General features: G+C 33.4%; 1 protein-coding gene across 2 annotated transcripts in view; it reads left to right on the forward strand.

Moving 5' to 3' along the window:
• The window catches only part of LOC149776685 (calcitonin gene-related peptide type 1 receptor-like), an 86,338-nt gene extending 79,938 nt beyond the window's left edge, over positions 1–6,400 (forward strand). For both annotated transcript variants that reach the window (XM_089942512.1, XM_089942514.1), the window contains exons 13-14: positions 2,315–2,488; positions 6,192–6,400. In XM_089942512.1, the coding sequence (XP_089798638.1) occupies positions 2,315–2,488; positions 6,192–6,236 (219 nt within the window). In that variant the 3' untranslated portion in view covers positions 6,237–6,400. The remainder of the gene's footprint in view (positions 1–2,314; positions 2,489–6,191) is intronic.
• Positions 6,401–14,966: the final 8,566 nt, after the last annotated feature.

Raw genomic sequence — 14,966 nt, forward strand, 5'->3', positions numbered from 1 at the left:
TGTAGAGTTTGTGGTAGGTAGGATCTTAGAAGAGTTAAGTAATTTCCCGTAAGACATGCTACGTCACATGAATAGGTATTTTGAAATATTAGATTGAGTGGTAAGATCTGTCACTTGGGGTATATTGTGAAATATAGTCGGAACAAGCTCTTTAAGGTGTATACAAGGAGAGAATTGAGCATTCAGATTCATTCCTACTTTAGAGTCATTCTTATTTCAGATAGTTATTGCATATGTTGAAATAAGTCTGGATACGTGTTTGATGATGTTTTTAGATAATCTGAAAGGAGACATTTGTTAGGATTATTCATTGCAAATAGATTATGCTCATTGGACTAGGATATTATTGATGGAGTATTGTGAAGTATTCAAATAAGTTCTGGACAACGCAATTTTGACACGTCACGACTGTTGGTGGACCAGTATGTTCGTGGAACTGATATTTATACGGAACTCTTCATTCTCTCGAACTATTTTGTATTCACTTCATAATTTTGTAAGTTCCACTTACATTTCTTTTATAACTTTGATGAGTAAATTATTTGCTAAGTTTTACACAACTTGTTGGTTTTGTTTCTGTCTCGTATTTAGTGTATGACCATAGAGTTGTAACACTATAATCATGAAAATTAAACACATAACATAGGTATACATAACAGTGTAAATTTTGGAACACCATTGTTCAAAAACAGTTTGCTTGATATCTATTGTTTTGAAACACCATTTCTAAGAAAAATTTGCTTGATATTTGATTCACTTTGGAACAGCGCTGATTAAGAAATGTTTGCACGATATTTATTGAACTTTAGAACAAAATTGCTCAAGAAAAGTTTGCTTAATGTTTGTTTACATTTGGAACACCATTTCAAGAATAGTTTGCTTAAAATTTGTTCAACTTTCGAACACCTTTGTTCAAGAACAGTATGTTTGATGATTTGCTTAGCTTCGGAACACCATTACTCAAGCGCAGTTTACATGAAATTTGATAGAATTTGTGTGTGTGTGTGTGTGTGTGTGTGTGTGTGTGTGTGATTTGGATTTTTAACATAGCTTTAACAATAGTTCAGTCATATCGCTACGATGTCTGCAGTGTGGCAGTTTACAGTGATGTCTAGCACTGGGGCATCATGCCGCTGACATGTAGCATGATGTCCCACCCAGTCACATTATCCTGACACCAGGCCAACCAGTCCTAACCTCTTAATGCTGAGCGCCAAGCGAGGCAGCTGTTAGTACCATTTTTGTAAGTCTTTGGTATGACTCGGCCAGGGATCGAACCCACGACCTCCCGCATCCGAGGCGGACGCTCTTACCACTAGGCCACCGGAGCATTTGTATCAACTCCAATGGATATTGCGAGTGAAAATATGTTCAATAGACGTTCACCAACTAATATTTATTTTTATTTTGAAAATATATTTTATAGTACGGCCATTAGTAGGCGGAGCTCTCCGATGGCCTAAGTGGTTGGAGCGTCCGCCTCGGATGCGAGAGGTCTCGAGATAGAGCCCCGGTCGAGTCATACCAAAGCCTTATTAAAATTATACAAGCAGCTGACTTGCTTGGCGTTCAGCATTAAGAGGTTAGTGTTAGGATTGGTCGGCCTGGTGTCAGGATAATATGATTGGATGGGACATGATGCTACATGTCTGCGGCATAATGCCCGGGTGCTAGACCACACTATAAACTGCCACACTGCAGACATCGTAGCAATGTGACTAAAATTCTTAATGCTGCATTAAAAATCCAAACACAAACCCATTTGCGAGTGGGCGAAGTAGTCTCAGAAGTACGACATACACCTGCAGGAGAACAACATATCAGCTGGTCTTTACCAGTTCAATGGAATATCGTCATTTTTCAACATTCAAGCATGAACACAAAATGTAAGCAGAATTATCGATAGAAAATTCAGTTTATATTATTTGTATTGAATATATGATTTCGTCTGCTTATCTCAAATATTATACTCTCCCTATAATTAAAAAATATCAGTTGTACTAAAATCATACTAATGTAGGTTTTAGCAAAATGCATTAACTTAACATAGGTAAATGAAGTGCGAAATGAAGGTTACAATGACCTTTTTTTGGTGTAAGGATGTGATACAAAATGGATATCATTTTAAAAAGTTATATCACTGACAACTTCCGCACACTTACAGTCGTACCTCCAGGTATCACGACTACCCATTATAAATATTGTTCATCATTTTTCTTCTTAATTTTCTAATTAATGTCGTCTGGAACATATTTTCTCTATGAACACAATAACATATCAAGTACTGAGTAGTTTCATTCCTATCCCGTGACAGGTTATTTCTGTGATGAGAAGAAAATGGAAACAGCACCGGTTAATGAAAGGAGACAGTATTCGGTCAACATGGCAAGGAGCATCAACTACATACACAACTGCCGAGTCTGTGAGTCAGCAAGGACCCGTAATTCAACCAGGACCATGTTTACTTTACAGTTCTTTTAACAAAAGGGTATCTTGTTTGTAAACTATTGCAAAATTTGAATTGATTATATATATCAGCTGTTGCTTACAAATTATATCATTTACCAGGATGAGAGTCTATCTCGATCCATGATTGCAATAATACGGGGATCCTTGACGGATTTGGAGCACGAATGCATAGCTCACGGGCGTATATAAGTTTTCCTTAGACCTCTGAGAAACGTACATACATAGCAAAACCCTCTGCGATCATTGACTTTCGGTGTTGATACTTTTACATGTATTATATACAAATACCAACATCAACAAGTATTTTGACACCAAAACCTGCACTCAAACAGAACGCAAAATCCCTAAATTCGCGCGACAAACCAACTAAAACCGGTGTTACGTGAGAATAATTTTACTTTCTGAGATACTTACTAGGCTTAGATAATCTAATATTTCATGGAAATTGTGTATAAAATAGATGACTGCGGTTGTTTCCAAGTGAAATCGCAAACTGTTCTTGATACTGTAATAAAATACCTGATATAAACGGCCGGAACGATGTCTACCGAGAATTGCTTTAATACGGGCCTTCATGAGTTTTCATGCCTTTGTTGCCTTCATTAATATGGAGAGTAAGAATTCAACTCATCCTCAAATGTTCTAGGTGTTCGTAGTGTCTAAAATGCTACCATTGTTTTTAAATAGTGCTTTGGTAAGATTTTTGCAAGGTCTATTATCTGTGCCGTTTCAGTCAATCATGTTAAACATTTTATTCAAATTTATAACTATGACACGAAAGACTGAAGCACGTGGCAAATCATGGAGGGTCGCCCCCTTAAAGTTATGCAAATGTCTGGCTCTTTTACGGTGATACAACTGTCTATGCACTTGGTACAAAAGATTTGAATGAAGAGCTCTTTTAGATATTTGAGATTCGATTGAAGTCATACTGTTCGCATACTGTTCGAGGAAAGAAAGGTACTAAAGCTTTAAACATTCGAGAGAGGATTGAAGTCATAAGACTCGAATAAAAGGAACCCGTTTTGTCATTTTCAGTCCGCTGAAAGCTAATAAATGTTCTGTAAGCAGCAGGAAATAGCACTCGCTATCGTATTTGAAAACGACAACAAGAAATCAAACTGTGTAAAGCAAACGTTGCCATATTCAATAGCAACCATCCCTTAAGAAACTATGAAATTTCGTGAAAAATATTTTACTTATTTTAAAAATACACCATAAACGTTTCCTAAAGGCTGTTAGCAAGGAGCCGGCGCAGTTTAAAATAAATGTTCTCATCTTTATGTTGGTTCTTTCGTAACATGATTTCGATGAGATATATCACTCGCTGTTGTAGTACTGTATTACCCAAAACATGTTCGAGTTCCAACTTTATTCAGGCCTAATCAAATTATAATTTTGATCCATCGGATGCCGTTTCTAAGAAAATTGTATTAACGACACACGAACCCGTGTAAAAGTGTGTGTGTGTGTGTGTGTGTGTGTGTGAAACAAATAACTAAATGTTGTGAAAGCGATCTGTTATTCATGAATAAGATGAAAACTTGTTGATATAAGTTACATGCAAAACTCCTTGGTTTGACCTAGTTAACCGTGTCATTACGTAGAAATCTTATCTCATAGGGGCGCCATCTGTAGCGGTACATTAGCTATCGCTACTGGCTTAAATTATTGATATAAAGTCGTAATAATAATATATTTCTTCGCCCTAAGAGCTATGAGAATTTGCCGTAAATTTTATTCAAACTTTTAATTAACTTGACCAGAAATTATTGTATTTTGTTTGATAGATTTGGCATCGGCTATCAGGCAGCTCGAAGAAATATTAGATAGTGTTATTACCACTGTACCTAAAATGGCTACGAATGCTTTGAAGGCTAAGAATTCGACGATTCTTCATTCTGCTCGTTTTAGTAATCGCGTAGATGGTATATTCAACAGACAGTGAGAGCAATAGGAATGTGTGAGGTTAATTCGAACAGAAAATCGACTCCTATACTTGCTCTTATTTCTCAAAACCTCTTTTTGAATCTGAAAATGTCGATACTCCGTAAAGTTGGATAAAAGCATTGTACAAGTCATATATTTCTTCTTACCATTAACACCTCCATATTTATAATGTTATCGATTTATCCTATTTGTTGGGGTGGGGGGTGCGTTTGGAGTCTAGTTTTTATTATCCTGCTCATCACAAGACATTCACCGAAATCATGCAAAATACAAAGACTTCACAATGTTGAATAATGTAGTTATTTTAAACAGCTTTGGTCCTATACCACTCATGTTTGTCTAGACATTTAGCACAATGTTGAAAAATGTACTTATTTTAAACAGCTTTGGTCCATATACCACTCATGTTTGTCTAGATATTAGCACAATGTTGAATAATGTACTTATTTTAAACAGCTTTGGTCCTATACCACTCATGTTTATCTAGATATTTAACACAATGTTGAATAATGTACTTATTTTAAACAGCTTTGGTCCTATACCACTCATGTTTATCTAGATATTTAACACAATGTTGAGTAATGTACTTATTTTAAACAGCTTTGGTCCTATACCACTCATGTTTATCTAGATATTTAACACAATGTTGAATAATGTACTTATTTTAAACAGCTTTGGTCCTATACCACTCAGGTTGGTCTAGATGTTTAACACAATGTTGAGTAATGTACTTATTTTAAACAGCTTTGGTCCCTATACCACTCATGTTTGTCTAGACATTTAGCACAATGTTGAATAATGTACTTATTTTAAACAGCTTTGGTCCTATACCGCTCATGTTTATCTAGATATTTAACACAATGTTGAATAATGTACTTATTTTAAACAGCTTTGGTCCTATACCACTCATGCTTGTCTAGACATTTAGCACAATGTTAAATAATGCACTTATTTTAAACAGCTTTGGTCCTATACCACTCATGTTGGTCTAGATATTTAACACAATGTTGAATAGTGTACTTTTTTTAAACAGCTTTGGTCCTATACCACTCAGACTGGTCTAGATATTTAACACAATGTTGAATAGTGTACTTTTTTTTAAACAGCTTTGGTCTCTATACCACTTATGTTTGTCTAGACATTTAGCACAATGTTGAATAATGTACTTATTTTAAACAGCTTTGGTCCTATACCACTCAGGTTGGTCTAGATATTTAACACAATGTTGAATAGTGTACTTATTTTAAACAGCTTTGGTCCTATACCACTCAGGTTGGTCTAGATATTTAACACAATGTTGAATAGTGTACTTATTTTAAACAGCTTTGGTCCCTATACCACTCATGTTTGTGTAGACATTTAGCACAATGTTGAATAATGTACTTATTTTAAACAGCTTTGGTCCCTATACCACTTTTGTTTGTCTAGACATTTAGCATAATGTTGAATAATGTACTTATTTTAAACAGCTTTGGTCCTATACCACTCAGACTGGTCTAGATATTTAACACAATGTTGAATAATGTAGTTATTTTAAACAGCTTTGGTCCCTATACCACTCATGTTTGTCTAGACATTTAGCATAATGTTGAATAATGTACTTATTTTAAACAGCTTTGGTCCTATACCACTCAGACTGGTCTAGATATTTAACACAATGTTGAATAATGTACTTATTCTAAACAGCTTTGGTCCATATACCACTCATGTTTATCTAGACTGCAGTCATTTTTTTCACTACTCGTGCCGAATTTTTCATTCTGTCGTTTCAGAATGAAAACGGATTGGAGATGAAGAAATTGTGCAGCAAATGCTGATGGTCCATACACAAGACTCTGAGTCTTGTTTCTACCTGACATTACACTCATTTCGTGAGTGTGGACTTTATGAATTGGAATTTGTTTACATGCGTGTTCTTCGTGCTATTATTATGTATACTTTATACATAGCGGAAAGGTTAATGGAAAATAAAATCTCAAATATTATTTTCATGAATAAAATGAAAATTTCTGATTTTTAAGATATCCTTCCTTATCCGTTTGTCTCGCTTACTCTCGGTCAGTCAGTCAGTCAGTCAGTATGTATGTATGTATGTGTGTGTGTGTGTGTGTGTGTGTGTGTGTGTGTGTGTGTGCGTGCGTGCGTGCGTGCATGTATGTATGTATGCATCAAGTATTTTAGTCTTTCAACAGTTCTGGGCGATCTTTCTCCATCATCACTCAAAGAGTGCCCGAAAATATAATCATTAGCAGATACTGCTTTTCAGAGGTAGCCAGCTATGTTGCCAATGATATAGGGTACAGGAAATGGCTGTTCCGCGCACTGCATACTTTAATCACATAACAGGTTGTTCGAAGATTTATACGGATTGCAAAAAACATAGACATATGGCGGAAAATTGTGGCAGTAGCTAAAAGGGGATACAAATAATACAACTTACTAGGTTTCAAATGAATGTTACTATTGGATTGATTCAAATCTGACGTAATATGTACATTTACTTAGTGTATGTACAATTACTACGTTTTCTTTTCAGCAAGCATTCATAAGTTTTGTTTAGCAATGTCAGTCGTTACTCATAATTTCTCTTCGCTATACATTGCAGTAATGCCGTTTACGTCATCTCTGGACATGTACTGCGATAATGCAGTTTATGTCATCTGTAGAAATGTACTGCGTCAATGCTGTTGTAATACTGCTAACATTATACGTGATACTAAAAAAGTATGCTTATGCATAAAAGTAACAAAATAGCCCAGCATGCGGATGGTCGAAATAAATATGATATCAAATAGATTGCCTATAAAGGCAATAACGTTAGGTCGATATACCAATGCATTGACGGTAAGGGTAACAAGGGTAGCAACATTTAGCCTACCAATGGATTGCCGGTAAAGGTAACAATATTTAACCTGATATACCAATGGATTGACGGTAAGGGTAACAATATATAACTTGATATACCAATGCATTGACGGTAAGGGTAACAATATATAACCTGATATTCCAATGCATTGACGGTAAGAATAGCACTATTTAACCTGATATACCAATGTATTGACGGTAAGGGTAACACTATTTAACCTGAAATACCAGTGGATTGACGGTAAGGGTAACGATATTTAACCTGACATACCAATGGATTGCCGTTAAGGGTAACGATATTTAACCTAACATACCAATGGATTGACGGTAAGGGTAACACTATTTAACCTGACATACCAATAGATTGACGATAAGGGTAACACTATTTAACCTGACATACCAATGGATTGACGGTAAGGGTAACACTATTTAACCTGACATACCAGTGGATTGACGGTAAGGGTAACAATATTTGACCTGATATACCAATGGATTGACGGTAAGGGTAACACTATTTAACCTGATATACCAATGCATTGACGGTAAGGGTAACAATATTTAACCTGATACACCAATGCATTGACGGTAAGGGTAACGCTATATAACCTGACATACCAATGGATTGTCGGTAAGGTTAACAACATTAAACCTGATATACTAATAGATTGCCGGTGAGGTTAACAACAGTTAACCTGATATACCAATGGATTTCCGGTAAAGGGAACAACATTTAACCTGATATACCAATGGATTGCCGGTAAAGGAAGCAAATTTTAATCTGATATACCAATGGATTGCCAGTAGTGGTAACACCTTTAACCTGACATACCAATGGATTCACTGTAAGGGTAACTGTTTTTTACTCTGATATCAAAATGTATTGTGAGAAGAATAGAGTTTGCAATGAAAAAACAGTTGATTCCACGTTGTGATTGATGACAATGTTATTGTCAAAAGACTGTGTAATATTTTAATAAGAGGACACGTTGCTTCCAACGGTAATTTGTAAGCTCATCATGCCATAAGTAGTACACTGTTTTAAAGGTACAAGTAATTGCCAGGGATTGCTCGAAATAAAACGTTGGAATCAACCATTGGTCTATGAAAGCCTTCAACAGGAGTAGCAGAGAGTTCCTATGGAGGTAAATCTTGTCAAGTAAAAGAGATAATGTTCAATACAATTAAAATAAGAAGCAGACAGCAATGGGTCAGGGTGCATATTCATCTGGAGTTTAATTTGAATAGTGGTCACTCGTATCTAACAAGTTATATTCAATCTGCATCAAATGTTAACATGATTATAACCTTTCAGATACCAATTATGATTTCTGTCTTACTTATGTCGCCTTCTGTCTTACTTATGTAGCTTACTGTCTTACTTGTTTAGCATTCTCTCTTATTTATGTAGCCTTCTGTCTTATTTATGTATCATTCTGTCTTTGTTATGTAACATTTGGTTTTACTTATGTAGCATTCTGCCAATGACTGATTGCTTCTCTGGACAAGTACATTATTTGTTGCTATCTAGAAAATTACATTATGTCTTGCTATCTAGACAATACATTATATGCTGCTAACTGGACATATACATTATTTGTTGCTATCTAGACAAGTATATTATATGTTGCTATCTAGGCAATTACATTATATGTTGCTATCTAAACAAGTACATTAGATGATGATATATAGGCAAGTATATTATATGTTGATATCTAGAAAAGTACATTAGATGTTGTTATTTAGACATGTACATTATATGTTGCTATCTAGACAATTACATTCTCTGTTGCTATCTAGACAAGTACATTATATGTTGCGATGTAGACAAGTACATTATATGCTGCCATCTAGACAAGTATATTATATGTTGCTATCTAGACAAATACATTCTCTGTTGCTATCTAGACAAGTACATTATATGTTACTATCTAGACAAATACAATATATATTGCTATCTAGACAAGTGCAGTATATGTTACTATCTAGACAACTACATTCTCTGTTGCTATCTAGACAAGTACATTCTCTGTTGCTATCTACACAAATACATTATATGTTGCTATATAGACAAGTACATTATATGCTGCTATCTAGACAAGTACATTCTCTGTTGCTATCTAGACAAGTACAGTATATGTTACTATCTAGACAAGTAGATTATATGTTGCTATATAGACAAGTACATTATATGTTGCTATCTAGACAATTACATTCTCTGTTGCTATCTAGACAAGTACATTATATGTTGCTATCTAGATAATTACAATATATGTTGCTATCCAGACAAGTATATTATATTGTTCTATCTAGAAATGTATAGTATATGTTGCTATCTAGACAAGTACATTTTCTGCTGCTATCTCGACAAGTACATTAAATGTTGCTATCTAGACAAGTACATTATACGTTGCTATCTAGACAAGTACATTATATGTTGCTATCTAGACAAGTACATTATATGTCACTATCTAGACAAGTACATTATATGTTGCTATATAGACAAGTATATTATATGTTGCTATCTAGACAAGTATGATATATGTTGCTATCTAGACAAGTACATTATATGTTGCTATCTAGACAAGTACATTATATGTTGCTATCGAGACAAGCATTATATGCTGCTATCTAAACAAGTACATTCTCTGTTGCTATCTAGACAAATACATTATATGTTGCTATCTAGACAAGTATAATATATGTTGCTATCTACACAAGTATATTATATGTTGCTATCCAGACAAGTACATTCTCTGTTGCTATCTAGACAAGTACACTATATGTTACTATCTAGACAAATACATTATATGTTGCTATCTAGACAAGTACATTATATGTTGCTATCGAGACAAGCATTATATGCTGCTATCTAGACAAGTACATTCTCTGTTGCTATCTAGACAAATACATCATATGTTGCTATCTAGACAAGTATCATATAGGTTGCTATCTAGACAAGTATATTATATGTTGCTATCTAGACAAGTACATTCTCTGTTGCTATCTAGACAAGTACACTATATGTTACTATCTAGACAAATACATTATATGTTGCTATCTAGACAAGTACATTCTATGTTGCTATCTAGACAAGAACATTATATGTTGCTATCTAGACAAGCATTATATGCTGCTATCTAGACAAATATATTATACGTTGCTATCTAAACAAATACATCATATGTTGCTATCTAGACAAATACATTATATGTTGCTATCTAGACAAGGATATTATATGTTGCTATCTAGACAAGTACATTACACGTTGCTATCTAGACAAGTACATTATATGTTGCTATCCAGACAATTACAATATATGTTGCTAACTGGACAAGTAGATTGTATGTTGCTATCTAGACAAGTACATTATATGTTGCTATCTAGACAAGTACATTATATGCTGCTATCTAGACAAGTACATTATATGTTGCTATCTAGACAAGTATTTTATATGTTGCTATCTAGACAAGTAGATTATATGTTGCTATCCAGACAAGTACATTAAATGCTGTTATCTAGACAAGCACATCATATGTTCCCATCTAGACATGTACATTAAATGCTGCTATCTAAACAAGTACATTATATGTTGCTATCTAGATAATTACAATATATGTTGCTAACTGGACAAGTAGATTATATGTTGCTATCTAGGCAAGTACATTATATGTTGCAATCTGGACAAGTACATTATATGCTGCTATCTAGACAAGTACATTATATGTTGCAATCTAGACAAGTACATTATATGTTGCTATCTAGACAAGTATATTATATGTTGCTATCTAGACAAGTAGATTATATGTTCCTATCTAGACAAGTACATTATATCTTGCTATCTAGACAAACACATTCTCTGCTGCTATATAAACAAGTACATTATATGTTGCTATCTAGACAAGTACATTATATGCTGCTATCTAGACAAGTACATTATATGTTGCTATCTAGACAAGTACATTATATGCTGCTATCTAGACAAGTACATTATATGCTGCTATCAAGACAAGTACATTCTCTGTTGCTATCTAGGCAAGTACATTATATGTTGCTATCTAGACAAGTATATTATATGTTGCTATCTAGACAAGAACATTATATGTTGCTATCTGGATAAGTACATTATATGCTGCTATCTAGACAAGTACATTATATGTTGCTATCTAGATAATTACAATATATGTTGCTAACTGGACAAGTAGATTATATGTTGCTATCTAGACAAGAACATTATATGTTGCTATCTGGACAAGTACATTATATGTTGCTATCTAGACAAGTACATTATATGTTGCAATCTAGATAATTACAATATATGTTGCTAACTGGACAAGTAGATTATATGCTGCTATCTAGACAAGTAGATTATATGTTCCTATCTAGACAAGTACATTATATGCTGCTATCTAGACAAATACATTCTCTGCTGCTATCTAGACAAGTACAGTATATGTTACTATCTAGACAAGTAGATTATATGTTGCTATATAGACAAGTACATTATATGTTGCTATCTAGACAATTACATTCTCTGTTGCTATCTAGACAAGTACATTCTATGTTGCTATCTAGATAAGTAGATTATATGTTGCTATCCAGACAAGTATATTATATTGTTCTATCTAGAAATGTATAGTATATGTTGCTATCTAGACAAGTACATTTTCTGCTGCTATCTAGACAAGTACATTATATGTTGCTATCTAGACAAGTACATTATACGTTGCTATCTAGACAAGTACATTATATGTTGCTATCTAGACAAGTACATTATATGTCACTATCTAGACAAGTACATTATATGTTGCTATATAGACAAGTATATTATATGTTGCTATCTAGACAAGTATGATATATGTTGCTATCTAGACAAGTACATTATATGTTGCTATCTAGACAAGTACATTATATGTTGCTATCGAGACAAGCATTATATGCTGCTATCTAGACAAGTACATTCTCTGTTTCTATCAAGACAAATACATTATATGTTGCTATCTGGACAAGTATAATATAGGTTGCTATCTAGACAAGTATATTATTGTTGCTATCTAGACAAGTACATTCTCTGTTGCTATCTAGACAAGTACACTATATGTTACTATCTAGACAAATACATTATATGTTGCTATCTAGACAAGTACATTCTATGTTGCTATCTAGACAAGAACATTATATGTTGCTATCTAGACAAGCATTATATGCTGCTGTCTAGACAAATATATTATACGTTGCTATCTAGACAAATACATTATATGTTGCTATCTAGACAAATACATTATATGTTGCTATCTAGACAAGGATATTATATGTTGCTATCTAGACAAGTACATTATATGTTGCTATCTAGACAAGTACATTATATGTTGCTATCTAGACAATTACAATATATGTTGCTAACTGGACAAGTAGATTGTATGTTGCTATCTAGACAAGTACATTATATGTTGCTATCTAGACAAGTACATTATATGCTGCTATCTAGACAAGTACATTATATGTTGCTATCCAGACAAGTATTTTATATGTTGCTATCTAGACAAATAGATTATATGTTGCTATCCAGACAAGTACATTAAATGCTGTTATCTAGACAAGCACATCATATGTTGCCATCTAGACATGTACATTATATGCTGCTATCTAGACAAGTACATTATATGTTGCTATCTAGATAATTACAATATATGTTGCTAACTGGACAAGTAGATTATATGTTGCTATCTAGACAAGAACATTATATGTTGCAATCTGGACAAGTACATTATATGCTGCTATCTAGACAAGTACATTATATGTTGCTATCTAGACAAGTACATTATATGCTGCTATCTAGACAAGTACATTATATGCTGCTATCAAGACAAGTACATTCTCTGTTGCTATCTAGGCAAGTACATTATATGTTGCTATCTAGACAAGTATATTATATGTTGCTATCTAGATAAGAACATTATATGTTGCTATCTGGACAAGTACATTATATGCTGCTATCTAGACAAGTACATTATATGTTGCTATCTAGATAATTACAATATATGTTGCTAACTGGACAAGTAGATTATATGTTGCTATCTAGACAAGAACATTATATGTTGCTATCTGGACAAGTACATGATATGTTACTATCTAGACAAGTACATTATATGTTGCAATCTAGATAATTACAATATATGTTGCTAACTGGACAAGTAGATTATATGCTGCTATCTAGACAAGTAGATTATATGTTCCTATCTAGACAAGTACATTATATGCTGCTATCTAGACAAACACATTCTCTGCTGCTATCTAGACAAGTACAGTATATGTTACTATCTAGACAAGTAGATTATATGTTGCTATATAGACAAGTACATTATATGTTGCTATCTAGACAATTACATTCTCTGTTGCTATCTAGACAAGTACATTATATGTTACTATCTAGATAAGTAGATTATATGTTGCTATCCAGACAAGTATATTATATTGTTCTATCTAGAAATGTATAGTATATGTTGTAATCTAGACAAGTACATTTTCTGCTGCTATCTAGACAACTACATTATATGTTGCTATCTAGACAAGTACATTATACGTTGCTATCTAGACAAGTACATTATATGTTGCTATCTAGACAAGTACATTATATGTCACTATCTAGACAAGTACATTATATGTTGCTATATAGACAAGTATATTATATGTTGCTATCTAGACAAGTATGATATATGTTGCTATCTAGACAAGTACATTATATGTTGCTATCTAGACAAGTACATTATATGTTGCTATCGAGACAAGCATTATATGCTGCTATCTAGACAAGTACATTCTCTGTTGCTATCTAGACAAGTACATTATATGTTGCTATCTAGACAAGTGTAATATATGTTGCTATCTACACAAGTATATTATATGTTGCTATCTAGACAAGTACATTCTCTGTTGCTATCTAGACAAGTACACTATATGTTACTATCTAGACAAATACATTATATGTTGCTATCTAGACAAGTACATTATATGTTGCTATCGAGACAAGCATTATATGCTGCTATCTAGACAAGTACATTCTCTGTTGCTATCTAGACAAATACATTATATGTTGCTATCTAGACAAGTATAATATAGGTTGCTATCTAGACAAGTATATTATATGTTGCTATCTAGACAAGTACATTCTCTGTTGCTATCTAGACAAGTACACTATATGTTACTATCTAGACAAATACATTATATGTTGCTATCTAGACAAGTACATTCTATGTTGCTATCTAGACAAGAACATTATATGTTGCTATCTAGACAAGCATTATATGCTGCTATCTAGACAAATATATTATACGTTGCTATCTAGACAAATACATTATATGTTGCTATCTAGACAAATAGATTATATGTTGCTATCTAGAGAAGTATATTATATGTTGCTATCTAGACAAGTACATTATATGTTGCTATCTAGACAAGTACATTATATGTTGCTATCTAGACAATTACAATATATGTTGCTAACTGGACAAGTAGATTGTATGTTGCTATCTAGACAAGTACATTATATGTTGCTATCTAGACAAGTACATTATATGCTGCTATCTAGACAAGTACATTATATGTTGCTATCTAGACAAGTATTTTATATGTTGCTATCTAGACAAGTAGATTATATGTTGCTATCCAGACAAGTACATTAAATG

This window comes from Sinohyriopsis cumingii, chromosome 18 (genome assembly GCF_028554795.1).
Source record: "Sinohyriopsis cumingii isolate HCF-2022 chromosome 18, ASM2855479v2, whole genome shotgun sequence".
NCBI classification, from domain to species: Eukaryota; Metazoa; Mollusca; class Bivalvia; order Unionida; family Unionidae; genus Sinohyriopsis; species Sinohyriopsis cumingii.